This window comes from Accipiter gentilis, chromosome 21 (assembly GCF_929443795.1).
Source record: "Accipiter gentilis chromosome 21, bAccGen1.1, whole genome shotgun sequence".
In the NCBI taxonomy this organism is placed as follows: Eukaryota; Metazoa; Chordata; class Aves; order Accipitriformes; family Accipitridae; genus Astur; species Astur gentilis.
This window is the reverse complement of record NC_064900.1, coordinates 15661644-15688706: the sequence shown is the minus strand read 5'-3', so window position 1 is coordinate 15688706 and position 27063 is coordinate 15661644. Positions and strand designations below refer to the sequence as shown.

Sequence of the window (27063 nt, the reverse complement as noted above, 5' to 3'; positions counted from 1 at the left end):
CACCGTGCCTCCTGGCCACCCTGACACAACGTCAGCCTATTCATAGCACTGTCCCTCTTAATGCACCCAAGGACGTTTGCCTAGGAGAGCTTCTTAGTGACAGGCCAGCAGGAAGCATTTTGCCACGGTTAATCACGAATTGCTTCTTTCCATAGTCTTCTCGCTCCTCATGACTGCGCAGATCATTCAGAAGACCTGCAGCTTGAAAATGCGAGGTCTGCTTGGGCACACGCAGGGTTGGTTTAAATCTTGAGGTGATTGCTGGCTGCTTGCTCAGACTTTCTCCCGGCTCAGCCACTGTAGACGGTGCTGGCTTGGCAGGGTCACTGGAAAATCCCCAAAGGCCTCAGGATGACAAACGGACGCATCCTGAGATCCAGCTGCTGGGGAAGGGCAAATGTCCAGTCATAACTTCTCTGCCCGGACTTGTTTGTTGACAGTGTCACCAGGAGAGACCCATAACCAGAAGGCATGTGGGTTGTGACAGCTGAGAGATGGGGCAGCTCCCGTGGCAAGAGCAAGGGTTCCTCCGTGTGGTTACCGCACGTAGTACATGACAGCGTCATGCACGCCCGTGACGGGGATTTTTCTTTGCAGGCCAATCTAGCTTTTGCTCCAGCTGCTCTGCTGCCGGGAGCGTCTCCCAAAAGCCCTGGTCTGAAAGCCCTGGTTTCTCCGTTCGGCACCCCTCCCTCAACGCCCAGCAGCCCAGGGATTCAGTCCCAGCCCAGTGAAGGGAACGAGACGCCGGTCAGCTTTGATCAACCCCCGGAAGGCACTCAGCTGCAATTCTATAACAAGGTAGGGTATGTGCTAGGATTCTCCATCACAGCAGGATAAGGCTTGCTTATGGCTTGGGGATGAAGAGGAAGAGGAGGCCGTAGCCCTCAGTCCTGCCATAACAGCGTGCATTTGTAGGCAAGGGAGGAGATCTATATGCCGCCGGGTTCAAAACTGCCTTTCAGCGTAGCTCTGTAGAGTTTCCTCTCTGCCTGCCTGCACATGGGCCTTCATGGTCCCGTAGCTCCAGCAGCCTTCCTGACTAAATGGGTAAAGGGAAGGGGTGAAGTGGCAGGACCCAGTCGTTTCAGCTCAGCAGGAACAGAGTGGCTGGTTCCTGGGCAGGGAGCACTCTGAGGAGGTGGTGCCACATGCCAGCAAATGTCAAAGGTGGCTGAGGTGCAGTTTAGGGAGCCACGTGGAGCACGACGGTTTGCCAGGCGTCCCACAGAGTACACAGCACTTAAATGGGGAGCTGTAACCTGCATTCACCATCATCAGCTGGAGTGCAAACTCCTTCCTCAACCACCAAACTGCCAAGAATAGAAAAGACTGAGACATCCAAAAAGTCAGCAGCATCTGCATAATAAATGCAGCGTCCTTGGGTTTAGGGTCTAACTTGGACAAGAGTTTATATCGGGGCAGCGATCTCTAGCACCAGCTGTACAGAAGGAAAGGAGGCATATATTAGGGAGCTGCTTGTCCTGTAAAGTAGTCTCTCAGGGATAGGAGCCCTCGTCTCCCTACCTCTCAGTAGCAGAGCAGGAAAAGTGAGGCCACCAGCATAGCAATCGAGTTTTCCATGGTATTTTCCTCTGTTGTGCTTTCCTGCTTTGCAGTACCACTCTCTTTGTCTGCTTCAATGTCTGCTTTTCCTGCCTCCAAGGTGCGGACGCGGGGATCGATAAAGCGCAGGCCTCCCTCCAGGAGGTTCCGAAGATCTCTGTCCGAGTACGGAGATGGGGAAGATTTAGGGGTCAACATCTCCTCTCCAGAAAATGGTGCCAAGGAAGATGGGGATGAGGTATTTGGGCCCAAGGCCAAGACAGAGGAGGCAGAAACAGGAAGCAAAGAGCAAAAGAAACAGACAGGGTCTGATGAGAAGCCCCCATCAAGGAGAGGATCCAGCAGATCAGATGAAGAAAAAGGGGAAAAACAGGCAGAGGAAATGACTCCTTGCAAGAGTAATGCAGGGGATACGAAGGAGGAGGAAGTATGTTGTAGTGCCCCAGGGGAGGAGAACTCTCCCCAGCCTCCCTCTGGAAACAAGGAGAAGGTGTGTGAGGGTCTCCAGGGAGAAGAGCAGCAAGGCAGTGCCTGTGAACAGGAAAAGGGGGACAAGGAGAAGGAAGAAGCTGAAGCTGAAGCTGAAGCTGAAGCAAAGGAGAGCAGTGAGAGCACAGACACATGCAGAACGTCAGACACTAAAGAAGCATCGCTGGCACCTGAACCGCTGCAGGACGCAGTAGGCTTAGAGACTGCCAGTGAGCCTTCAACGTCAGCCACACAGGACCAGGGCACAGCGTAACCACGACACACTGGTAAGATGGGTCAGCATGATGATGGCTCCTAAAACACCAGAGGGTTTTGCTTTTTAATGAAAATGGCAACTGTGACAGAACACACCAACATTTTTGCTGCTCTGACACCTCAAAAGTATGGAATCTCAGGCCTGCAGAGGCTGCAAGACAGGTTATTCAAAATAACCAGCCCTGCTGGGTGGTGTTATAGAGAGAGAGGATGGAGAAGAAGCAAAGCTGATTCTGGATTCAGTAAAATGGGAAGGCTCTGCTCACCAGGCAGCCTGCTCAATTGCTCTTTTGAAAGCAATTTGAAAGTACTTACAGTAAAAAGCACTTTTCCACAGCAGTAACCATGTATATACTATCTCAATATGCCTCCTTACATATACATATTTGTGTATATATATGTGTGCGCACACATTGTATATACACATGCATACATATATATTCTCTCTCTCTCTCTCTCCATGATTAGCTTGTTAGCTTTGCCAGCAAAAATAGCATTTGCACACATACTGGTTTCATGATCAGCCCTGCAAGCACACAAACGTGGGCTTCTGCCACTTGAAATAAAAGAGGATTTCCACTGGCTAAAGCGGGGCTTGTTCCATGTAGCTTCTTACATATTCTCTAACCACTGATAATGTAGACACAGATGCCTAAGGAAACATCTCATTCCACCTCAACCACCTGTCCCCTCTTCAAATGCCTCCTTGGTTTGACAAGGAGCAACCGAAGGAAGCAGGCTGGTGCTCAGGCTGCAGCTTGCCTTTGCCTCCTAGCATGGAAACTACCAAAGTACCCTCAGGTCACAGACCCCCAGCACTGTATTTACTTAGACCCATGATTATTTTTCATAACTTCCTTTCTTTTCCCCTCTCAAAAGGACACACCCAATCAGGGCACAGGAGACTTAACATGTGAATAAGAGGCATCCAACCCAATCAAGGTGGAAGCTACTAGAAAACCTTCAGTGGCAGGAGAGGAGCAGCATACAGATATACCCTGAGGCCCAGACTCATCCCGGAACTGAGTGGCTCCTCACTGGCTCTCCGCTTTTCACCATCATCTTTTGGGACAGTCGGAACAAGAGACTGGCTTGCAGCCACTTCTGAGTTCAAAACTGAGGTGTTGGCTGACGTTACTTGGTGATATTTGGGGACTGAGGGACCTGATACTTGCTGTCCTAGAGCCACCACCACTCCTGGTCCCCCTGCTCCTTCATCCTGCTCCAGAATGTCTTTTTCTTCTCCCCTGCATTGGTCTTAGATGAAGTTCATCAGATACATCTATGGTGCCTTTTGGTAGCTTCTTTTGAAATATTCTGGGTTTTCAAATTTCAGTAAATAATGTTTTAAGAGTAGGAAAAAGTATGTTTTCTCCATATGTGCTGTATGGCAGACAATGTGAACCCTGAGCATGGGGAAAACTTAGGACATTGTTCATAAAGCATAAAATACCTTTGATGTGGGGGTCAGGCTAGCTGATCTGTGAAACAGCCAGCCATGGCAGGCAATTTTTCTGCGTGCTTCAACTTTGGGGTGTATTTAGTGCTGGTGGAAAGTAACAACAGAAAAGATGCACAGAAAAGATGTGCTATGTCAGTCAACAGAGCAAGTTTTCTTATCCGTCTCTGGGCTCCAGTCCAGATTTAGAAAGACCGCCTGTCTGTCAGTCTTTCTCACTTCCAGACCCTATCCAATCTCTTGATTCTCTTTTGAAACTTTCAGTGCGTGGCCACCAAGTGCCACTCATGATAGAAAGCACTCTGGCTTACTGGAAACAGCTGATTAATTTTATGTAGGTCAAAGAAGAGGTCTTAGATGGCTGAGTTTCCAGTCATATGGCCTGGCTGAATACGAGTTGGTGAAAGTCAGATAGCCAGTCTCTCCTAAGTACTTAGGCATTGTACTAGATTTGCATTCACTCTTGGGTTACTAGTTAAGTCATGGGTCTAGCAGTTGCTAAGCCAAAAAAGCTTTTACATCTGGAGAGTATTTGTTACCCATAAGAAATAAGTTATTTGGGGAAAGATAGATAACAGACCCTCACCTGACCAGTTTCCTGACAGTAGTGCTTGAAGCTGTATCTGCAATACTGAATAAAAAGCTGCTCTGGCGCAAGGTCATAGGGCTCATGTCTACAGCGTGACATGGAGCTGTGGACAAGTCTGGGCTCACTGGAGACAGCAAGCCAGACTTGTCAAAATCTGAGCCAAGTTGTTGACTAGCTGTTAGGCAGTGTGAATGGTCAGGAGCCAGTGTTTGAACCTGCCACCAGCCACCTAGTACCCAGCAACACAGACGCAGCTACCAAGACCAAAGGCAGAAACAGCCAGCTCCTCTTCATCCATCACAAAATTCCTCCTAGTAAACATTAAGCTGAGCAGAATCGGAGGCTTGGGTTGTCCCTGTCTCTCTGGACAAGCACAAGGATTTTACACAACACAGCCCACATCTGTCCTTGAGTAGGCTCTGCAACACAGCAGTGTTACAAACCCGATGGTTTTGAAGGATATCCCCTTTCCGTTCACCAGCTCTAAATTCATGAGGAAGGAAGTGGCTCTGAGCCCTGCCTTTCTTTTTCCCAGGTGAGAGCACTGAGGTGTCATTTGCTGAGAGCCAGCGGTGTTGACCCTGCTGTGTAGCATGGGCTTGTTGATGAACATGAACCCCACACCCTTTTGAGCCATGTTGTGGAGCATTGTTGCCTTTGAATCCATTTTAATCTGTTTGTTAGAGCTTGTATTCCAGGGCAGGCTGCAATCATTCGCTGTACCCTGTTTCTTCTCTCAGCAGAGTGTCCCATCTGGATGTGAGTGATTGTCCCTTACTGTATATATAGATATATGTGTGCCTGTTTAGAGAATGAGTATGTGTGTCCCGAGCAAGGGAATGGAAATCCGAGGGAGAAACAGAAGAAATAAATGATGGAATAAAACCCAACCAAAACTAAATCCTTGTGTTTCTTCCTGGGGAGATGAAGGAGCCTGAGGAAGGATGGAGAGCGCTTGTAGCAGCAGGCAAAATAGAGGAGGGATTTCCACTGCCATTGGAACAGTTTAACATTCAATTTTAATTTAATTTGTGGTATTTTTTACTTTGGCGGAACAGCAATAACCAATGTGCTTAATCCACAAAGGAAGGTGTTCTTTGGGGCAAGCGTTGACACCGGAGACTGCCACGTGCCCTGCCCCAGCCCTGCAGGTATCAGGCATCTAGGAACAGAAGAAAGCAAAGCCATCTAGCCTACTGCCATTTCTCCAACAGCATCCTTGTTCAGGGGAAGCATAAAAAAACCAAAGCAACACACAGTGATCCTTCCTGTGAGATTTCCCAGTTTCTGGAAATCAACTGTCTAGAGACTTTCTGTGCCAGATGTTGCATCACCATCTTTGTCCTTGACAACTTTACAAGTTGCGGGGAAAAAGATGCCTGTTTCTCAGCTGAAGGCATCCACACATCCTTCTCGGGGCAATGCTCACTCGGGCGGTGCACAAACCTTGCCCTGTCTGCAGGCCAAGTGAGAGCAATTTTGTAAAAGATTCTTTGGCCAGCATTAGCAGTGTGACACTGCAAAAGCAGAGGATGCATGTGGGCATGTGTCCCTGCCCCATCCATACTGTTGGGAAATGTTGGCTTGGGCAGCATGGTCTTGTATCCACAAGGTGTAGAGAGTCAAAAAGTTCTGACTGAAATGCAGACCACAGCTTGGCTTGGCATACAGGGTGGGGGCACCTATTCAGATCCATATGCATCTGTCAGATCGCTGAGGCTGGAGTGTATAATGTCAGGTTTAAGAACACTGATGGTCAAACAGAAAAATGCCCTCAGCAAGAAAAATCTGATATAATTTATGTAATTCCTCCTGTGGATGGTGCCTGAAAGATTAAAAAAAAGTAAAAGCACAAGCATTACAGGCCAGAAGACCTTTAAATTGGGGGAGGGGGAAGGGAAGGATGGAAAACAGCAAGAGTAAAGATATAGTGGAGAAAGGAATGCAGCACAAGAGCAAGGCAACTGTTGCAGTTCTGTTTGGCTGGGATCTTGTTGAGTTTATGGTTATTTTTTGATTGGTCTGTGTTTAAACTGTATCGTGAGCCACAAGAGAAGTGTTGGATGGGTGAGGACTGAAGGCAATTAGTGATGGGAGGAATAGGGTTTTTTGAAAGGTCTGGGATGCAAGGGAGGCTGGTACAGAAGTGTGGAAACATGAGGGGGGAGCTTGAGGGTGGCAGGAAGCGTTGGCAAGGTATAGCACATCAGGGACAAAGTGGGAGCCAAAGAAGCAGTGGGGAGTGAGTACAGAAAACAAAGGGAACGCCGCCGGCTCCTCTGGGCAGCAACACATGAGAAATACACTCCCAACGCTGAGGCACTTCTCCCAGAAGCGCCAGGCCCTTTACTAAGCCATTTCCCTCGCAGCCTCTGTCGGGCCCCAACGGCCACTCCTGTGGCCACTTGCTGGAAGGGAACCACCAGCTGCCCCCCACAGGCCCTCACCTCACCCGCCTGGGGGGCTGCCATGAGAGGATTCGCACGCATTTGCGCACGCGGTTACGTGCGCATCCCCCCTACCCGACCCCACAGGGCAGGACGGCGCAGGGGGCTGCAAGCCCCTGCCCGTCTGCCTGCCTACCGCCCCGCCCACCCCACTGAGGGGAGCGGCACGCGCCGCCGCCCGCCCTCACACCTCGAGGGGGCGCAGCGCCTAGCGGCTTTGCACTGAGCGGGCCGGGATAAACCAAAGCGGTTCGGGGATGGGGGGAGGCCCATTCGCCCCTTCCCATCCGCTGTGAATGAGCTCGCCCGGTTTCGGGCACCGCTGGCCGTGCCTGCCCGCCACGCGCGTCTGGTGCGAGCGCGAGGCGTGGAGGGGGGTGTCGTTCCTCCGCCCCTCGGAAGAGCGCAGGAGCGGTATCTGCGCAGGGGAGCGCCGCGGGGGCCGCTGCCCCCCACCCGGGGGACTCGGAATCGTCTCTACCAAGCGGAGCCGTAGGGTCGGGGGAAGGGCGATGCCACGGGTTACCCTGGCGGGGGTCGGGGGGGGGGGGGGGCAGCGGGAAATCTCAGCAGCCTCCGCAGTTAGGGAGAGGAGAGAGGAGTGGTGTCTTCCGAAGCGGTGGGCAGAACCATTGGGAATCTGGGGAGGGAGGGAGGCAGACCCACGAAGGCGCTCGAGGCGCTGGGCGGGAGGAGGCGGGAAGTAAGTGAAGTGCTGAGCTGGGGAGGAGGCAAGAGAGAGCGGCTCGTTGGTCTAGGGGTATGATTCTCGCTTCGGGTGCGAGAGGTCCCGGGTTCAAATCCCGGACGAGCCCGCTGGGAAAGGGGGCGCGGCGGCAGCTCCCGTTTTGCGGGCGCGGTGCCCCCCGCCGCGTTTTTGCGCTTCGGCGCCTCGGGCCCGCCCGCGGCGGGAGGGTGGGCTCGGGTGAAAGGAGCCGGTGCCGGGGGAGCGGCAGGCTCCGCGGTGGCCCGGCGGCACGGCCGTGGTTTGCGGAGGCAGAGCAGCCGTGGGGGACACAGGTGGGGCCCCCGGGGAGGGGGAGGAGCCGCGCCGAAGCCCCCTCTCGCGGAGAGGTGAGGGGGAAGGCCGGAGGCTACCGAGGAGTAGCGGCGCCCAGTGCGAGGCGGAGAGGGGGCGCAAGACGGGAGGGGTGACCCCTTCCTCGTGAGTTACTGCCGCTTATTCGTGGCGCTGGAAAGGAACGGGTCTCATCGGAAGGCCTCTCCGTGCCCCTTCGCAGTGTGTGGGAGCCGCCGGTGTCTGCCGGAGGAGCGCAGCGGAGGACACCGAGTCGCATCGCCGGTGCTGGGTAACGAGCGGGGCGTGAGAGAGGGGGGGGGGGAAAAAAAAAAAAAAAAGACAAAAGGTGGGCTCGTCCGGGATTTGAACCCGGGACCTCTCGCACCCTAAGCGAGAATCATACCCCTAGACCAACGAGCCGCCGTGAAGAACACTTTCTCTCCCTTCCAGAGGAACGCTCGAGCGCTGCCGCCCGGCCCGGCCCCGCCGACCCGGCTCCGGCCCCTCCGGCGCCCGCCCGCAGCCGGGGGCGGTGCAGGCCTCGGGCTGCGCCGTCGGCTGGAGCGGACACGGGCTGCAGGTCGTTTGCCGGGCCCCGAACGCTCTCTTCTACGGTAGCCGTGCCACACGAGCTCGTAAGAGGAGCCGAAATGCGAAGCCCCGCGAAGACAGCGTTACATAAAAACCTGAGGTGGCAAACGGGCTCCGTGTGACAGCCGAGCGTTTGCAGGCGGGTGCCGGCCTGGGACCTGACTCGTCGCAGCAGCCCGGCGGCCGTGGAGGCCGAGGTTCCCCCCCTGCCGCACTCAGCCTGGGGTGGCCGGGAGCCCTGCGGCTCACTCGCCTCAGCCCGCGTCTGCCCGGGCAGCGGCTGTGTGGCGGTACATTGCATCCGTAACAGGCTGCCCCGAGGGGTGGCTGTGCCCGCTGGGCACCTACCCCTCACGGCCGCCCGAACGCCTGCCCCGCCGGTGCCGCAGCCCACCGAGGAGCGGTCAGGCCTTGCGGGGACTGTGCTTCTGCAGCGGCCTTGTTGGGACAGCTCAAACAAATCTCGGGTGCGCAGCCTGTCCCGCTTTTTTGCGGTGCTCCCTGTTACTGATGAGGCACGCACGCGCCGTTAGCTGTTCTCCGGGTTTCTTCCGAGGGCTGTGGCAACCTTATCTACCCTTGTGTGCAAAATGTGCTTAATATCGGTCTAGCCATTAACCGCAGCAGTCAAACCACAAACCCCAACCAAAAGAAAGGCTCACGGTTCATTTCCAGAATTTAAAACGCTACTACAGCCAAGCAGTGGTGACATTACTTTCCTACTTTACAGGTGATGATTTTATGCAGACCTGTTTAAAAGAGTCTTCTTACACGAAACACCGATGCTGGTCAGGCTACACTGATGCTGGTCAGACCAGTGCTACCCTGGTTCTTGTTTCCATACAGTAATAGTTGCTAAACTAAATTTGCCTATATTCCAAGAAACCAGGGGGAATGTGGGAGGGAGAGACAGGAAAAATAATTGCTTTCATTTTATGGGCTTTTTTATATATGAAGGTTATCAAGAATACTTGTGGCTCGAATTGTTCCATGGCATCAGTTCGGCACCGGAATAGCTCATCATTAGCATCCTTTTCCATTGTAAGTTTTCCTCAGAACACTTCTCCTTGTGTAGTGGGTGATTCAAGACATTCTTCTTAATTGAATTATAGAAAAATAATTATCAAACTCTTCCAAGTACTGTATGCAATTACTGTGCTGCTACCAGCTCTGAGTTTTGAAAGCACCACTGCGTTTCTATTTAACCAGAGTAAACATAAATGTAGCGCTATCTGCCAGTCACAATTTCTCCCAACTTGCAGGAAAAAGTAATGTAATAGACACCCAATGCTTTCTTTTACAAATAGAGCTTGTTTTTTCTTTCTCTCTCATGTTCTTCTCTTACTGATTCAAAATGAGTGTGCTGGGTGGGGTATTTTTTTCAGGAATGCATATCTCTGCACACGAAACAGTGTCTACTGTACAGTTCCTCTGGGAGGTATGGAGGTGCAGGCTAAACAGAAAACAAATCAAAACCATTAAAAATGTAAAATAAGTTGGAATATATTTGCTTTTCCTCCTAGAAGATGTTACCCTTATTTTGTTTGACATCATAATCCTGCTTGCTCTCTCTGGCAAGCTACTAGAGAGCTCTCCAAAACAGTAGGATAAGAGAGGTCTGAATGTCTAACATAAACAGCAACCATGAAAAAATTTATTTAACCTCCTCCCCAGTGACACACACTCTTTTAGGTCTTCCTTTTGTGATAAGCGGAAGCAAAAAAGACACACAAGCATTTTTCTTTCTCTTGTGGGACTGGATACTGATTTTACTGCATGTGTTAGAAACCAGTTAGGCAACTTGACAGCAGCCTGCTGGGAGGCTGCTGTGGTCTCTCTTGCCCCACTGTCTGAGCAGTCCTGCTCTGCCGCTGCAGTTTGTCTGACCTTATGGGGAATGGGTGCAGTGTGAAGAAAAGTAACTCCCCACCTCTCCATTTGCAGAGAGAAAAAATGAGTATGTTGCCAGCTAAGTGAGCTGAATTACAATAAGTTTGATTAGTACCAGTATTATCACTATAAAGACTGTAGAATTGCATAGCTAGAGGGAAGAAGGACGGCAGCAGCAACGCCTTTATTTGGGTTAGCTTATCAGGGAGTTGTGTGCTGAGATGAGTTAAGGAATTGTGTAGCACCGCTTATAAGCTCTGCATTTAACAGCTCACTCGGAGAAGTGTTCCCAGTTCTTTTTGTCGTAACCTTAATAGTAACATGTCATAGCATACAAATGCAATATATGTTCCCCAGGACAAATTAAGTTGTTCAAGCACCCTGCTTCCTCTCTGGAAATAGCACAAGACAATAATTTGATCATTACTCTCTGGATAAAAAATGGTCTACAGTAAGCAGACCAGATACTCTCCCAAATGTTCTCTGTATTGAACAGCAGTACTACTACACAGCAAATGGGGCAATCATAGGGCTGTACCTGTGACAACGTTACCTCAGCTCTGTCAGGGAAAGGAGAGGTTGTAGGAATCCTCTGGCAAGGGGCACGCATGGCTGAATCAGGCTTATTAGTACATAAAAAGAGAATGTGTGAGCTCTGTGAAGGACAGTAAATTTGAGAATAAGAAGGATTTTTTTTTTTTAAACTTCAGGTTGGCTGTCTTGAAAAAAAGCCTAGAAAGATGAAGCTTGGCCTGTTGAGGGGATTGAACATTTTTAAACTGTGTGGTACTAAAGAACTTGAAGGTAAACAGTGAACTCTGGGTATTGAGGTGCTTCCATGTTGGTAGAGCACTTCCAGTCACTGAGGAGAGCTATAAGCGGTGAGTGGAGTTTCCAGGGAAAGGAAGAGCTCTGAGGGAGTATTGAGGCAAAAGGGCTTGGGATGAAAGGCTTATCACTGCGTATCAGTTTCTGCTCCATTTGGAAGGTGGCGATATTGATCAGTTGGCTGAAGACTCACAAGGGAAGTCAGAGAGACTAAATGACGTGGCAACCGAACAAGGTGATAATTCCCTGTGATACAAAGAGTTGCCTGTGTTGATTTTTGTTCCCAATTGCTGCCCTGAATTTCTGGTAGCCTGGGTTTCTAGGAAATGCGTACAACAGTTAGCTGAGGAATATGCTCCAGAGCTTCCCCCTAGGACATAAATAATGAACGCATATGCCATTACATTTTAAATGCCATGAGAACCGTAACCTGGTGTCTTGCATCATAGCTGGAAAAAAACCCCAACCCTGCCTGTGTTTTTGCAGGGGCTTGCTTCGTCATGGCCCTCCTCAACATGGCACACAGTAGCAGGGCTTTCCTGTGGCCTCTTTCATCTGCAGATGTGATTAGGTGGCCAGAGAGTGACAGAGAAACTGGTGGCACATGCTTCTGGGAGAGGACCAGCATTCATGGAGCACCAGGCAGGAGTGAACCGAGTACACTGCAGGCCTCTGAAGTATGGATGCAGTGAGCAATAACCTTACGATATGACTAAGCTTGTGCAACTTCTTTAAAATACATAGCTTAGCAAAAGAAGACACTCATACAAAGATTATCCCAAAAGAGAGGAAGTGAAACAAGGACATAAAGAAGGGATGGTGCAAGCCTGGTCTCAGGCAGTCCATAACAGCAGGGAGCCCAGTCAGTAAGCTGGGGGAAATTCCAAGCAGGTATTTTCAGGTGAAAGGCAAAGGTGGTTATGTGCTCAGCATAGCGGGAGAGCTTCTGAAGGAGCCTGTACTTAGAAGCAACACATGCCAGAACAGGCTTTCCGAGTTCACAGGGAAGAACAAGAAGGATCTTGGTGAACGCAGGGGGAACCCACCCTTGGCCATGCTTGCAGCCTGCAGCAGCACTCCCGCATCCCTGGCGGCTCAGGACAAGCGTTTGGGATGCGCATTGTGATATGCACCCAGAGTAACTTGCTTCCCAATGCCTGCGCAGAGGCTGGAACACTAAATGAGTATTGCGGTCTGCTCCTGCTGTTGTTTCTCTTTGGAAAACTAGGCCTAGTAGTGCACAGCAAGAGAATCGCATCGTTGAGAGTGTCTTGAGACACAGCGCTGTGCTGTGATCAGACTGAATTCTGCTGTGGTCCTCGCAGGCTGCAACAGCAACAGACCCACTGCTCTCGCGTAGATCTTGACTAACAAACGCATAACTCCCTTTGCGTGGCTGTCAGTTATTTCCAGGGTGTTCTGACATCAGGTAGGAAGATCGCTGGCCTCCCTCCGGAGGTGCTCAGGTAAGCTTTCCGCACAGACGGTTAGCTCTCGGGCAGCACCAGAACCCGAGGCAAGGGCATTTGACGCTGGGCTGCCTTGGGCTCCCTCGCTGTGCCCGTACGGAGGCAGGGCAGCGGGGGCGCAGGGCAGCAATGGCCCGGTACCGGAGAGGTGAAGGCAGGCGGGCGGCAGCACCGGCCGGTCCTGCTGCCAGCAGAGGCCGAAGCATCTGTCAGCGGCGAGACCCGGTGTTCCCAGGCCTCCCCTCTGCCAGCACGGACGGGGATGGGGACGGGGATGGGGATGGGGACGGGGATACCGCCGCCACCGCCGCGCTCCTGTCCCCGAGTGCCCCGGACTTCACTGAGCCGGGGGCAGCTCCGGCCGCCCCGCGGCGACACGCCCACAACAGCGGCCGCCGGGAGGGGCGCGGGGGGGGGGACGACGACCTAGTAATGTGCTCAGCTCGGGGGGCGGGTCAGTGCGTTCCCTGCCCGGATAGGACCCCTGGACTTGACGGGTGGCTCCCCTAGCCAATCCTCGGGGAGGAGCGGGGCAGGGCCGGGGCGTGGGCGAGCGGGACGCAGGAGGTGTGCGCGAGTGACAGCGGCGGGGCCCTATCCCGACGAGGGAAGGGGGCTGCGGAAAGCAGGGGGGCGGGCCCGCGGCCGGGGGCGGACAATGGGGGCGCGGGGTGGCGGCGGTAGGAAGATGGCAGCGGCCGGAGGCACCGCGGGGCGCCCGGCGGCCGCCGCTCCCGCGCGGCTCCCCTGTTCGGCGTGGCTGCTGGCCGCCGCCGCCCTGATCGCCGGTGAGCGAGCGAACGAGCGAGCGCGGGCGGGCGGGCGGGCGGGCCGGCCGGCCGCCGCCGCTTGCCCCCGCGGGGCTGCGCTCGTAGCCGGGGCGGATCTCGATGCGGCGGGGGGAGCTGCCCGAGCCGAGCCGACCCGCGGCGCGGCAGGCGGCGGCGGCGGCGGCGGGCTGGGCTGGGCTCGTCGGCCTGGGTCGGGCCCGGCGGGGGCCGCCGGCGCCGATCGGGGCTGGGGAGAGAGGGGCCGGGCCCTCGGGGGGGAGGCGGGCGCAGGCGGGGCGGCCCTTCCCCGGCCCGTACCGCGCCCCTGGCGGAGGGTGCCCGCCCGGGGCGGGTGAGGGCTGCCGGGGCGGCGACCCGCGTCCAGCCGGTTCGTCCCGTTAAGTGCCGCTCCCGGTCGTCGTCGCCGGGTTACCGGGACGGAGGGCGATGTGGCGGGCGGGTTCCGGCGTTGCCGTTCCCTGTCCACCCGCTTCAGAATCGGCCCCCTCCGCCTCGGCTGGCGGGGCTCGGACCGGCGTCGCGGCTGCGTTTGCCGCGGGCCGAGCGGGCGGCCTGCCTGCGGCTGAGCCCCGCCGCCCACCCACCCCGCGCGTCCCGGGGCGCCGGCGTGGCCAGGGCCCGGCGGTGCCGCGGGGGGGGGGGGGCAGGGGCGTGATGCGTGATGCGTGGCGGCCCCGCGGCAGCACCTGCCGGTTCTTTCTCGGCTGGTTGTTCAGTCAGGACGCGGCTCGCCTTTGTTGAGGACAGGCACGGCGCGGCGTGGAGGCGACCGGCACATGGGGATGCTGGAGTTGGGGTGGATGACTTGGAAAACACCTTTGATTTGGTCAGTGGTGAAGTATTTGGGTGGAGGAGTAATTACATCAGCCAGAATGAAGTGCCTATGACTCGTGTAGGTAGGAGAGTAGCAGGGTGATGCTTAACTTTGCTGTGGCTTATATTCTTACAGGGCAAAGAGTTCTACGTTTCACATAGCCTTCTGAAATGAAAAGAGCGTACGCGTTTCCCAAGGTAGCTCAGTGTGTGTAGATCCTAGGCGTGAACGGTGATGGTATGGCACCTGAAGATATATTTGGTTGGCAATACTTGCTTAGTGGGTAAAACTTTGCAAAGTATTTCAGCAGGAATCATTAAAGAAGCCTGATGCCTTCTCGGTTCATTTGTCTGGAAAACTGTGTAACACTAAGGCCATCTGGAAGGAGGCTTAATAAGGAACTGTGCCGAGTGGTACGAAACTTAAAACTTCTTATTTCCAAATAGCATTGTTTGGATTGGTTTAAGATTACTGCACTTTGCAATAGACGCAAGTAGAGATTGCTAAGCTTGCTGTGTATCTTCAGAGACACCTTAATATTTAGAATTAAGTAGGTAGATATGATATATACATAGCTTACAGTAAAACTAAGTTCTCTGAAAATAAATATGGAGACAAGAGAAGAAGGAAGCATATTTTCCCTGACCACAACAAAAGGTACCGCTACAGTAATGCTATGGGTAGCTGGCAGTAGTAGATCATTCTACAAAGTCTGAGGTACGTAACCAAATATAATATCTTGAAACCAAGCAAAGCTACAAGATACTCTTTTGGAAGAGACCCCTCCCTAGGGTAGAAACTATCTAAAAAGTGAGATTGCAATTGAAAGGAATAAATGGGTGTTAAAATCACAATCTTATCTGTGTTGAACTGTGTTTCTGTTCCCATCCCTACAACTCTTTGATTTTTTTTCTAACTCCATAAGTTATTCCCATGTTGGCTTCTTCTCTCTGTACTTATACTGCACATCCTTAAGCCTCCTGTCTGCTTTGAAAAGGCACTTTTATTTTTTCGTCCATGTGTGGAGTTGGCACAAGGTTTACATCTCTGCGTGGGAATAAGCGACCAGAGTGCAGGCTCTTCACCTTTTTTGCATATGCAAAGTAGCTTGGTGATTGGTAGGGAAAAGATGACCTTCTCTAGAGTTTGGGGCTGTAAGGAGTCCAGTGTAATAAATACTCTGCTTTTTGGCTTGCATGTGTTGTTCCAGTTCCTGCTGTTTTTCAAGGACCCTCTTTCCATTCCCTTTCCTCATGCTGGATTTTCATCTAGTGAGAGGTTCAGAAATAAAAAAACTGCCAAGCAAAAGGGCAAGGGCAGAAGTGGCATTTTCAGAGGGCTGTTGCCGCTCAGTTCCTCGGATGTGATGTGTGGCTGGGTAACGTGCTGCCTGGCTTAGCTGCTGTGGCTTGTGGCTCCTCTTCTGCCTCTTCGTATGCTCGATGGCAGACCTGTTTCCTGTGGCCAATAACCTGCAGTATTACTTAGGGGACCGTGTTGTACAGGCCTGGTTTAACATCACAGTCTGCTTTGCCAAGCCAAGCAGGTCACTGTTGCTTCACAGCTCAGTACAGATAAGGGGGCTTAAGCTTATTTTCTTGTGTGCACCTGCATGCATGCATTAGAAGTTCATCTTGCTTGTTTACGCTCAGTCACCTGAAAACCCGGTTGCTTCATTTATTTGTAAGAATGAAGGATCATTGTCAAATGTCCACAGGATCACAAACAGTACATTTGTGGCATAAGTAGTTAATCTAGGTATAATCTCTTGTATGGGTGGGTGAGCCTTGAGCAACTAGTCAAGAGTATCAAGAAAATGGATTATTTTGCAATCCTGAATTTGTAAACCATGTAAATATCACTTAAAGTGATATCGTGTCAGTGTTTAACGTGAGGGTGGTGCCTGATTGCTTCTGAAAGTCTCAAAGAATGTCTAGACATTACTGGAAGGAATGTTACTGATATTTCTACTATTCTTTTTGATGTCAACAAAGCCTGATATTTTTTTTTTTCTTTCTCCCACTACCCCTTTTATACACACTTGCATACATGTGCACAAATGCACATACACACAGGTCAGTAACAAGCAGAGGAGTATTGAGATGTTAAATAGCTCAAGTGCCTATTTCTGCTTTGAGCTCACCTGTACATTTCAGTTGCTGCTTGAAATGTTTCATGAAAATAACAGTGTAAGTCAGGGTTACAATGCTCATTTCATGTTTGTGCCAGGTTTAGTCAGAGTTGCTGTATTCACCCCGTCAGAAGCTGTTAGTTCTTTTAAGCTGAGCCCACTGATGCTGCAGGTAGGAAGACTTCCTTGCCTGCAGTGCTAAGCGGGTTCTGCAAAGGGAAAAGGTGATAAGGTGGATAAACTCTTCTCTCTGCTGATTGGATTGATGGTGGGACTGCTGTGCAGGTCACCTCGCTTGCAGCAGCAAGAAGTTCTTGAATATGTTGAAAAGACTGTGGCTTAATATTTTGGTGATAAAATGAGGTTTAGTGCCACCTTGTAAAATGGCTAGGTTCTTCATGACCCCCGCCACCCAACAGACCTCTACCTCTATGTAAATAACGATGAGCATGGCTCTTCTGCTTGTTATCTGAATTGTGGTTGATTGCGTTAAGCAGCGATTCCACTGTCAGTCTGTGGATTTAGCTTATCCTGACTGATAACAGCAGATGGTGAATGTCCTGTGTACCATACAGGGCACCTTCAGTCTAGATGGAAGACCAAAGAAATGAAGCCTAGTTTTACAAGGCAGATGTCTTGAACTGTTTGACTTGAAAGGTTTTAATCTGAATAGTTTCTAAAGAATTATTATTTTGCTAGAGAGGTGCTATATAGGTCATTATGAAGTCATCTGTCTAAAGCTTATTATTAGCACCCATAGTGGGAGTTCTTTGAGTGTGATGTGTGATGTGGTTTGATTATGTATGGCATACATGGCTCTTTCTACCATCTACATGTAATTAACTGATACATTAACAGAGTCTTTTATGCAAAAAAAAAATAAAAAATTAAGCTGTTGCATGCTAACTCAGGACATCCTAGGAATACATCAGAAGGCTGGAAGGCCTGGGTATGAAAACAATTACATCCTTATGGTTTGTGTCTTTTTTTTTTTTTTTTTTTTTTTTTTTTTTTTGTGTGTGTGGTTTATTTATCTTCATTACTTTGCTGATCTGGGTTAGTGTGACCCTGCATGTAGTGATTAGCACAGTGGAGAGGATGCTAACGTCTCATGTACGAGGAAGCTGTGGTGGGAGAGGACAAGTTCTGAACTGGCTTTGCTGCTGGTGAAGAGGCTTGGGGAACTCTTAACTTCAGTGATTTGCTCTTATCTCAAAACAGCAGTTACTTAGAAGAGCACGTGTTTACTCAGGCTAGGGTTTAGCAGTAAGCTGTACCCATAGCACAAATGCTATTGGTATGCATCTTGAGGCAGGGGCAACATCAGTGTTGTTTGCCCTCTGAGCTGGTTGAAAAATGACCCTTGGGCCAGGTGATTTCCCCTAGTTCCACTGATTTTTACTCCCCCCCCCATCTCTTTTAACTTTAAAGTAGCAGGATCATTCTGTTTTGTGTCCTGAATAAGCCTTTTTTTTTTTTTTTAATTGAAGGTGTTTATATCAAGTAACTGTATTGGTACTCTTTTTAGCTGGGATAGAGTTAATTTTCTTCACAGTAGGTTGTACGGTGCTATGTTCCGGATTTGTGATGAAAACAGCCTTGATAACACACCAATGTTTTACATTGGTTACTTGTTTTATATTGGCTTACACAGAGCCAAGGCTTTTTCTGCTTCTCACCTTGCCCCACCAGTGAGTAGACTGCGGGGGCACAAGGAGTTGGGAGGGGACACAGCTGGGACAGCTGACCCCAGACAACCAAAGGGATATCCCAGACCACAGGATGTCATGCTCAGCAATAAAAGCTGGGGAGGAAGAAGTAGGAAGTGGGGGGCATTTGGACTGATGGTGTTTTGTCTTCCCAAGGCACTGTTACACCTGATGGAGCCCTGCTTTCCTGGGGATGGCTGAACCCTTGCCTGCTGATGGGAAGCAGTGAATGTAAACTTTTGCTTTACCTATTAAGCTGTCTTTATCAAACCCATGAGTTTTCTCACTTTTACACTTCCAATTCTCTCCTCCACCCCGCTGGGAGGAGTGAGTGAGTGGCTGGGTTGCAGCTGAGCTGCCTGCTGGGGTTAGTCCACAGCCCTTGTATATTGTTTCCTTTTGCTACTGTGCCTTTCAGCTCCTGCATTTTTATTTAGTTGTTGAGTTGGCACTTTCCAGTGGGTGCTGCTGATACGTTTTGGCTTAAAGTGCATAAAGAAAACAGGAAGGCTAGTTGTTCTCATGAACTCTCTTACCTCCAACCCTGCAGAAAAAGATGCTTTGTGGTACATTTGCTGGTGCTTTACACATATGTTAAGGGGCATTAAGGGAGCTTGCCCTAAAACATTGGTTGCATCCTGCCTTCAGTGTTTAAAATCACATTGAAGTTCTGGTCCTTAAGGAGGGGTTAAACTGGGCAGTGCAGCAATTGTGTGTGTGGTGGCTGATGGCACTTTCCTAAGTACTTTCACTTCACCAGGTGGAGGTAAATCAGGGCAGGTGAACTCCAGGTAGGCAAAATGGCCAGCGCCAGAGGTGTTTATCTTCAGTTGGCTGCTAGCCATCTGTTATGCTTTTCAGTAACTTGTTTTTGTAATGTGTGCAAGTGAAAGATGGTGAACAAGGTTCCCTCTTGGTAATAAATTCTATAAAGCCATATGTGCAGCAGGATTTTTAAAATCTTGACTGGTTACTATGCCTTGAAGTTTTCTGATAGAGGTCTGGCAGGATTGCTTGACTCTTTCAGTGTGGAAGGTGTTGAGATGATGGCTGTGTGCAGATGCTGCATACCCTGCTGCTTGACAAAGTCAGCATAGGCATGGATGAAGGTGCTGCTCTAGTCAAAGGGATAGCTGTAGAAATGACCTCATATGTGTAAACTGGGGAAGTGATGTAGAGTATGCTACAAGGGAGACCATAAACACTTCACAAAAGAGAAGCATTCCTAGGAAGAACCAGCTGAAGCAGCTCTTACTCAGTGCCTCCTAACCATGCTCAGTTGTACAAATACAGTGTACAGTGGACTGAGTTAGGGTGTTGGTCTGGTTTTAAAAGAAAACAATGGGAAAAGGGCTGTTCTGAACGTGGATTAGTTCCTGGTCAGATTCATCACGTTATAAGCGTGCATGGGAGCTATTTAAATTGGCACCACCACTGACAAATTCTTGTGAAACAATGCTTTGAAATACATAGCATGGGCTTTTTCTTTTGGTTTTGTGGTTGTGCTACTGCAAGTTATAGCTAGTTATGAGTTTGCTCAGCAAGTAAGTTAGCAAGTTTGGTTAGCAAGTAAGTGTAGGATTGCTGTGAGTGAGGTGCCAGAGCTGGCAGCAGGCATTCAGCAGTCAGTGGAACAGTAAGGGATCTGGTTCTCAGAGTGCTTCAGATTTGCTTGAACTGCTGAAAGTCCCTAGTCATACCAGAGCAGATTGGCTGTGTGACTGAATACCCTGTTAGCTGAGGAGGGTTATCACATGGATGACTTAATTTCAGCTGTCTCTATCTCCTTGCTCTGTTAAGTGATAGGATTTTATTTAACAGGTTTTAATCAGGTCCTTCCTTACGCAGAAAAAATCCCTGTGCTCACCTTTGAGGCTGGTGGAAATACCAATATTTGGCAAGAGGTGGACATGATGCTGAGTCAGGAATGATGACTGGTGGGAGTGACTGGAACTGAAATGCTACTAATACCTTGGATGGTTCAAAGTGCGTCTTCTGCAAATTTTTCTTGGTGCATATAGATTTGTTGTCACTGAGCTGGTTGCAACTGTGGATTGATTATTGTAAAAGGGGGAAAAAAGGGCAGATTCTTATGTGGTTTTGATATGCAACTTTTTGCACTGTATTTCCTCATGAAATTTGCCTGTCCACATCCTAAATTGTACTGCCTAGTTTGTTTTGGAAATTGGTAGTTCCATGCTGCTAATGCTAGATTTTGTCAGGTGCTGCACGCCATCAGCAGTTGGCAACATGACTGGTATTTTTAACACAGTTTCACTTGAAATAGTACTAATAACTAGAAGCTTTTGTTCCAGCCAGTGACATGTCCATCTCCACTGTCCACACTTTGGGGTTTTTTTTGTTTGTTTGTTTTGTTTTGTTTGTTTGTTTGTTTTTTGTCATTTCTTTAGTAGACATTGTGACAGTTTTAGTGGATTGCAATAGTAATTCTAGGAAATGTTTGTGATGGTGGGATGCTTTCTTCACTCTCTCTGCCCCATGTTGAACATGTGTACCCACCTTCTCTCAGTTCTTTAGTTAAGCAAGCTTGATGATATTCTTTTTTGTGGGAGAAACTTGGTGTCTTTCAAGGAGACTCTTCTAAGATGTACTCTTTATCTTCTTGTTCCCTTCTTTAATCTTAATTCCCATTTTCTGCAGTCTTTCCCTGTGCCCAAGGAGTAATCTGCTGTGTTTGTTGGTGACTGTGTTAGTATTGCAAGATTAGTGGTAGGACAGCTGCCATCAGCTGTTCCAGTTACCCTTTGCACTTTGAATGGGTTTACTTAACTTGCCCCTTTGGGTTTTTCACTGTTTTTGTTTGACTTTGTCAACAAGAACTGTTTACTTGAATTTGAACACTTGTAAACTTAACTTGGTCATGGAAGGAAAACCACTTAAGGGCTGTTGAATGGAAAAATATGATGTCTGGTTTGGAAAGTACATGAGCTGCTGACTGGTGTCCCAGTCTCCAGCATAGGCAGGGAAGTATTGCTTTGTGATCCCCAAGGAAAAGTTACTAGAACAGGGCTAGATGTTACTGGCCTTGAGACTAAATAAGCATCTGCCCAAACTTGACATATGACTGACTCTGTAATTGGGGCATGAAGCAGAGCAACTATAATGCTTACTTGTTCATGGATCTCGGCACCTTTACAAGCATCTCAATTTTATACTTTCCAGGTTGAGAGAGTGATACACCAGTGAAATTATTTTCTCGGGATTGAACAAGATATCTGTGGCCTGGCTGGCAAGGAAGCTTAGACGTTCTTTGCTGTTTCTCATGCTTGTTCCTCATTTCTAGTTAAAAGCATGGGCTTTGGAAGTAAATCTCAGCATAGGTTCTTCTGCTGCCCCTTGGTAGAACAATGAGCAGCTCTGCGTCATGTGGAGGAGACCACTTGAAAAACTGACTCCAGTGTGGGAGCAGAAGGTGCTGCCAAAGCTTAGTGACTCTGAAGACTTGTCTTTAAGTTCTGTCAAAGTAGGTGCACAGAGGTATGCAGGGCTAAGATACATGGTTGTTATTGACTGCTTTGACAGCTTTGTCACAGCCTGCTTAAGGCTTCTCAATGAAACTGTTTTCCTTTCACTTGGGGTGACAAGCAGCTATTTTTTCCCCTCATCGTTGAGTCAGGCAGAGCTTAGCTGAATATGCAAAGAGGCCAAGAGAAAGTGAATGTTGAGTTAGCAGATGCTCTTCTGAGCTTGTCTCTGCTTGGGGGATGAATGTTCCCAGCAGCCAGGCGACAGGAGGTGGTAGGTGTTCATGGGCTAGGTGTCAGCAGCTTTTTTTTTTGCTGTTTCTCAGAGCTGGTAGGGTGCTGCAGGACTGGCTGTGTTACTGGAGGCAGGAAGCTGTCTTTCCTTCAGCAGCCTGACTTACTTGATGAGATTGGCAACCTGGGGAGCTGTTGCAGCAGCAGCAGCAAAAAGCTGGTTTGGTGATTGGCATTTGAGAGTGAAACTGAACTCTTCTGTCCTCCTTTGAGGCAGCGGAATTTAGTTTTAGTTGCTTTGAATCTTAGATGTCAAGATAGGTTGGTGTGACTTTGTCTGGTCATCATTTCTGTAGCTGATATTGCTTTGTGTCATATATGAATGTATGGGGTGTAGACATCAAGGTTTTTTTTTGGGGGGGGCTGCAGGGACAGTCTCCGTGAGGAGAGGCTGGGCCTGCCTCATGCCTGACACAGCAAGTTCCAGCGAGCTCCACTGAACCCAATGCAGGGCACAGCTGAGCCCCTCAGCCGAGTTGGTGGCACCTCTGCAATAATGTTTAAGAAAGGACAAAGCACCGCAAAGCACCACACAGGCAGTGAGGAGTGAGGGGAGAAAAAAGTGTGAGGAACAACACTGCAAACCCCAAAGTGAGAGAAGGAGGAGGGGAGAAGGTGCTTCAGGCGCTGGGGCAAAGATTCCCCTGCAGCCCCTGGAAATTTTGGGAGAGAGCACACTGGAGCAGATACTCACACTGCGGCCCATGGATGACCCCAGGCTGGAGTCATTCTCCTGGAGGACTGCAAGCTCATGGGAAAAACTCATGCTGGAGCAGGGAAAAGTGTGAGGAGTGAGGAGCTGTTACGGACTCACCACAGCCCTGCATCTCCCCCTGGCTGCCTGGGAGTGAGGGGGAGGTAGAGGAGTTGGGAATGAAGGAGTGACGTTGAGCTGGCGGGGAAAAAGAGGTGAGGGAAAGGTATTTTAGTTTTTGTCTTTGTTTCGCACCGTCCAACTCTATTTTAATTGGCTATAAAGTAAATTAATTTTCCCCAAGTCAAGTCCATTTTGCCTGAGATGATAACTGGTAAGTCATCTCCCTGTCCTTATCTCTACCCATGAGCCTTTTTATCTTATTTTCTCCCCCTGTCCTGTTTGGGAAGGGACAGTGAGAGAGCAGCTGGGTGAGCATCTGGCGCCTAGCCAAGGTCAACCCACTACAATGACATGCAAGAACATGTATGTAGAAATATGTATGCATTTTTATATCTATATACCTAATGAGACTTCAGACCAGATAACACCATGATGGATTTCTGGTGTGGAGATGGTCAGACAGTCTGTTTTTTGTTACGCTGACATATGTGGCTCCTTAATGCTTGTGTGTTGTCCTTACAAAATACAGCATGGTTTGCTCCTGTGAGTGGAATGGCTGGCATGGATTTCACTTCCACGTTAAGGCTGAATGATGTCAATTAATTCTTTGTGTGGAAATTCGATCCAGCGTCTGGATCCTTTAACCGATCTTGTGGAGTTTCAGAGGAAAGGTTTGGGCATGTCTACTCCTGTCTATTAAGACATGAAAGCTAGGATTCCTCTACCAGGTGTTTTATCTACAGTGAAGAAATGGTGGCCTATGAGGACATAAGTGCCTATAATTGCAGTAGGGGACTATGACTTTGTGCTCGTTTTCTGAAATGTTTTGTAGGGGTCTTGCTGCTGTAGTTTCACGCTGATTGTACAGGGAGACTGTGTTTTGTGGGAGAAAGAACTAAATGTCATGCAACTGTAGTTGAGAGTGATGTTAACAGTAGACTTTGATGTTTCACAACACACTTGACATTAAGTAAGAGTATTTCTTAGTGAAAGCAAAGAGTATTTTTTAATGAAAGCATTGTTTCACAAGAGTGTGGGGTTTTTGTGACTTATGACCCCTAGTCATTAGAAAATCCCTCGTCCTCCTTTCTGATGAAATGTCCAACCTGCTGGGGAAACCATATTGAACATACCGATACACTGACTTTTTCTGTCGTTTTATTGACACCTTTAAATGTGAACTGCTCAGACTCTGTTGTATTAATGCATTTCTTTCCATTTTCCTGATCTGCGACTCTGTCATCAACCTGTTACCTGTAACAGCCTGTCTGAATCTTTTCATCTTTCTTTCATCAGACTTTTTGATTATTTCCTGATCTTTCATCCATAAGAGACTTTATTTATAAATTGTATAAACATCTGTATTCCCAGGTGTCTTTAAGATAAATGAAGCAAGTTGCTTGTCTTAATTAATAACCTGATGACTAGCCATTTCAAGGGGAAGGGAGTGTAACACTTTTCCTAGTGTAGGATGGGAACTGTAGCAGCTGTAAGCATCCAGTATTTAGTGATCTGATAAAAGTTTCCACTTAGGCTGTGTTTGCGCTTGTGGAAATAAGATGTCTGTGATTACAGTGTTAGCTGCTTGCATTCTTGGTTTGTTAGGACTCCTAGTCATCAAGCTGAGTTGGATCCAGGGGAATCGAGTTTATTTTGGTGTGTTCATATCCTTAATTAGCAGAACTTTTCCATTGGATCCAAGATCTCAGTGGAGACTATGGTCTACAAAGAAATTTTAATTAGCTGTGTGTTAATTAGTGTAAACCTTCAGTGCAGGGAAGGATTTCCTTGTGATGTGCTACCAAACCAAATTTTCAACCTTTGCCTAGTAGAGTGGGGGCCATATTTCTGTATACAAAAATGTAGAATAAAAACTATTCTTGCCCAAAAGATTTTTTTCTTTTTTCTTTTTTTTTTTTTTTTTTTTTAACCATTCTGAAACAAGCATAAGCAACCAGGGGATACAAATAAAAGTAGGAAAAACCCCACTTCACCTTTGGTAGGAGTTAATATCCAAGCACTGGCAGCTTAGGCACTGTTGGATTTATACAGATGCTGTTACCGAATGTTTTGGAGGCACTTAAGAAGGCTTGAAGGAAGTGAAATAAGTTTGCAGTTTTTAAGCAGATCCTCCCAAGTGTGAGAGACAGTGTTTAGGAGAAGGTACTACAATGTGGATTTGAAAAGTCTGATGAGATCAATGCTATAACATGGTTGGGGGCAAACATGGATGAGTGCTTGGATGCTTGGTGTCATTTAAATGACTGTGGCATGCATAGGTGAATCTCTATAACCCCATGTAACCTTGTCGTGTCAGCTCATGACCTTGTAACGTGTTTGTGGGGAGTGGACCATAATTTTTATATTATTGTGTTTAATCGAGGTTATAGCACTGAATGTAAAAGCAGTTAGTGGTAGCGGACAAGGGGAAGTATCCAGACTTTGACCTGTAAGACAGCCAGTCGTATAGGCTGTGTCTCCTGTGCAGATTAATTTGCCAGCACGTGTGACTTGGTGAGTCTCAGCTGACCTGGCCAAAGGTGGCCTGAAGAGGACACCTGTGAGGAGGACTCCCATCAGTGTGCTGTAGACAGTGACTGACCATCTTCTTTAAGAGTTTTTTGATCAAGGTGTACCCCATTTCAAAGATAACCAGTTAAATTCACTTACCAGTGCCATGCTGCAGTCTTTCAAGTTACTCTGGTGAAAACTGTAAGCTTGACTGCTCTTAATCTGACTGAAAGCTAAATAGTTAACCACAATTTGGTTAACTAATTAGATGCAAACTCTTGTGGTTATGAATGCTTGTCTGCTATCAATTCTGAACAACCTTATGTTCCTATACTTTCCTGCTTGGAAACTGTAAAGGGCTCTTCCACAGGGGTGATTTCACAGCAGTATATTGTTGCCAGTCTGAAAAGTATCAGTGAGGGCACAGTGCCTGGGGGTTGTGAGCTGGGCCAGGGCTGAACTGTCTGAAAACATGCAGCTTTTTCACTCATTTTGTGTAACCTGGAAGGCATGCTAGTGTTATCACGAAGAAATCAAGAAGCTCTGCATGTTCAGATCTGCTTAAGCTACTGGAGAGCTATGCCTTCAGAGTTAGGAAGGTCTTGTTCATTCGCAGCAGGTAAGTTAAAACAGTATTAAGTCAACAAAGTTGATTAGGTAGCAATGCTGTATAATTAATAATGCTTGCTCTGGGCATGCATATGTTGAGTACTACATCTTCTATAGTCAATTCATGGAAGAGAGCAGTGATCTTGCATATGTGATGTCTTCCTCTTCTTGATGTCACCCTTGGAGCAGTTTGGTTACCAGTAACTGCGATACTTACTGGTCTGTTACTGACCATCTGTCCAAAGCAAAAAGGATATCTCAGTAATGAAGGGCAAGATACAAAGTGGAGTTTTTAGACCAGTGTCAGCTAATCGGGTGGCTAGAAACTCTGAAGAGTTCAAAGTCAAAGATGCTGTACAGGTTATGACTTGGAGAGACATGTGGCAGGTCCATGGTGATAAATGCATTTGTGGAGGGCTCTGGGGGAAGAAATGAGCTCTGTTTTAGTCTCATTTATCGTGAGCTGACAACTTAGCATTGACAAAGATGTCAGACTGAGACTGTTCTTTGAACGTAAGGAGACAGATCCTGAGCAGAGACACAGATCTGAGTAGTCAGTGCAGTGATGGGAGCTGAACTTGTTTTGCAGGTGAGATACCTGAGACAAGATACTGAGGAAAGAGAGACATGAGAACAGAGAGGGCATTGATGAAGAAAGAAGACCCATGATGGGAACAATAAGAAAAGATTAGTAAGTAAGAGTAGTAAGATTAGTAAGTTAATAAAAGTATGAGTGTCATGTCCTATTTCAAGAATAGGAGGATTGTCTGAGAAGGAAGATGAGGAATGCAGTCTTTTCATTGAAGAGCGGGGGCTGAAAATTTAGCTGGTGAGAGTTGATGTAATTGGAGTAAAATTGCTCCAATAACACTAGAGATGAAAAAGAAATGGCCGAAGAGGCACAGGTGGGTTTTTTCCAATGATTTTGATGGTAGGTGAGAAAATAAACGTCTTTCTGCTGAAAAGAATTAAAGCAATTGAAGGCTAGAAGAGATATTCAGAGGGAAATATTGGGGCTACGGGCAGTTGGACAGGGTGATGGGATCAAGGAGGATCTATGGGAGAAGAGCAAATGTTTACCTTTGCCCTATGTACCATGCAGACCTTCCCTTTCTAAAGCTCTCTTCTCTCTGTCTCCTGTGATGAATTTTTTCCTCTTGAGAGGAACTAAGGCTGAGTAAGCTTGGGGAATGGAGCAGTGTGTGTGTGTGACTGGAATATGACTCAAAATTCAACTTTCTCCAACTAAAGTATTTAAATAGATGGAGGAGCTGGAAGAAGGATATAATCCTGGCAGA

The 27063-nt window shown here is 48.6% G+C and overlaps 2 protein-coding genes and 2 non-coding genes across 7 annotated transcripts in view; 3 read left to right on the top strand and 1 right to left on the bottom strand.

Moving 5' to 3' along the window:
* RCSD1 (RCSD domain containing 1) overlaps positions 1-5240 on the top strand; it is a 35199-nt gene extending 29959 nt beyond the window's left edge. Inside the window, exons 5-7 of one of the 2 annotated variants that reach the window (XM_049824347.1) lie at positions 598-801; positions 1667-2321; positions 3190-5240. In XM_049824347.1, coding sequence (XP_049680304.1) covers positions 598-801; positions 1667-2308 — 846 coding nt within the window. In that variant the 3' untranslated portion in view covers positions 2309-2321; positions 3190-5240. Of the gene's footprint in view, positions 1-155; positions 802-1666; positions 2322-3189 lie in introns of both variants that reach the window. The other variant, XM_049824348.1, reaches the window with a different exon arrangement.
* A 2308-nt stretch (positions 5241-7548) lies between these two features.
* Positions 7549-7620, top strand: TRNAP-CGG (transfer RNA proline (anticodon CGG)). The gene has a single exon. It is a non-coding gene; the product is annotated as a tRNA-Pro (tRNA).
* A 554-nt stretch (positions 7621-8174) lies between these two features.
* TRNAP-AGG (transfer RNA proline (anticodon AGG)) lies at positions 8175-8246 on the bottom strand. Its single transcript has one exon. It is a non-coding gene; the product is annotated as a tRNA-Pro (tRNA).
* A 5012-nt stretch (positions 8247-13258) lies between these two features.
* MPZL1 (myelin protein zero like 1) overlaps positions 13259-27063 on the top strand; it is a 40185-nt gene continuing 26380 nt past the window's right edge. For all 3 annotated transcript variants that reach the window (XM_049824353.1, XM_049824355.1, XM_049824354.1), the window contains exon 1: positions 13259-13392. In XM_049824353.1, the coding sequence (XP_049680310.1) occupies positions 13263-13392 (130 nt within the window). In that variant the 5' untranslated portion in view covers positions 13259-13262. The remainder of the gene's footprint in view (positions 13393-27063) is intronic.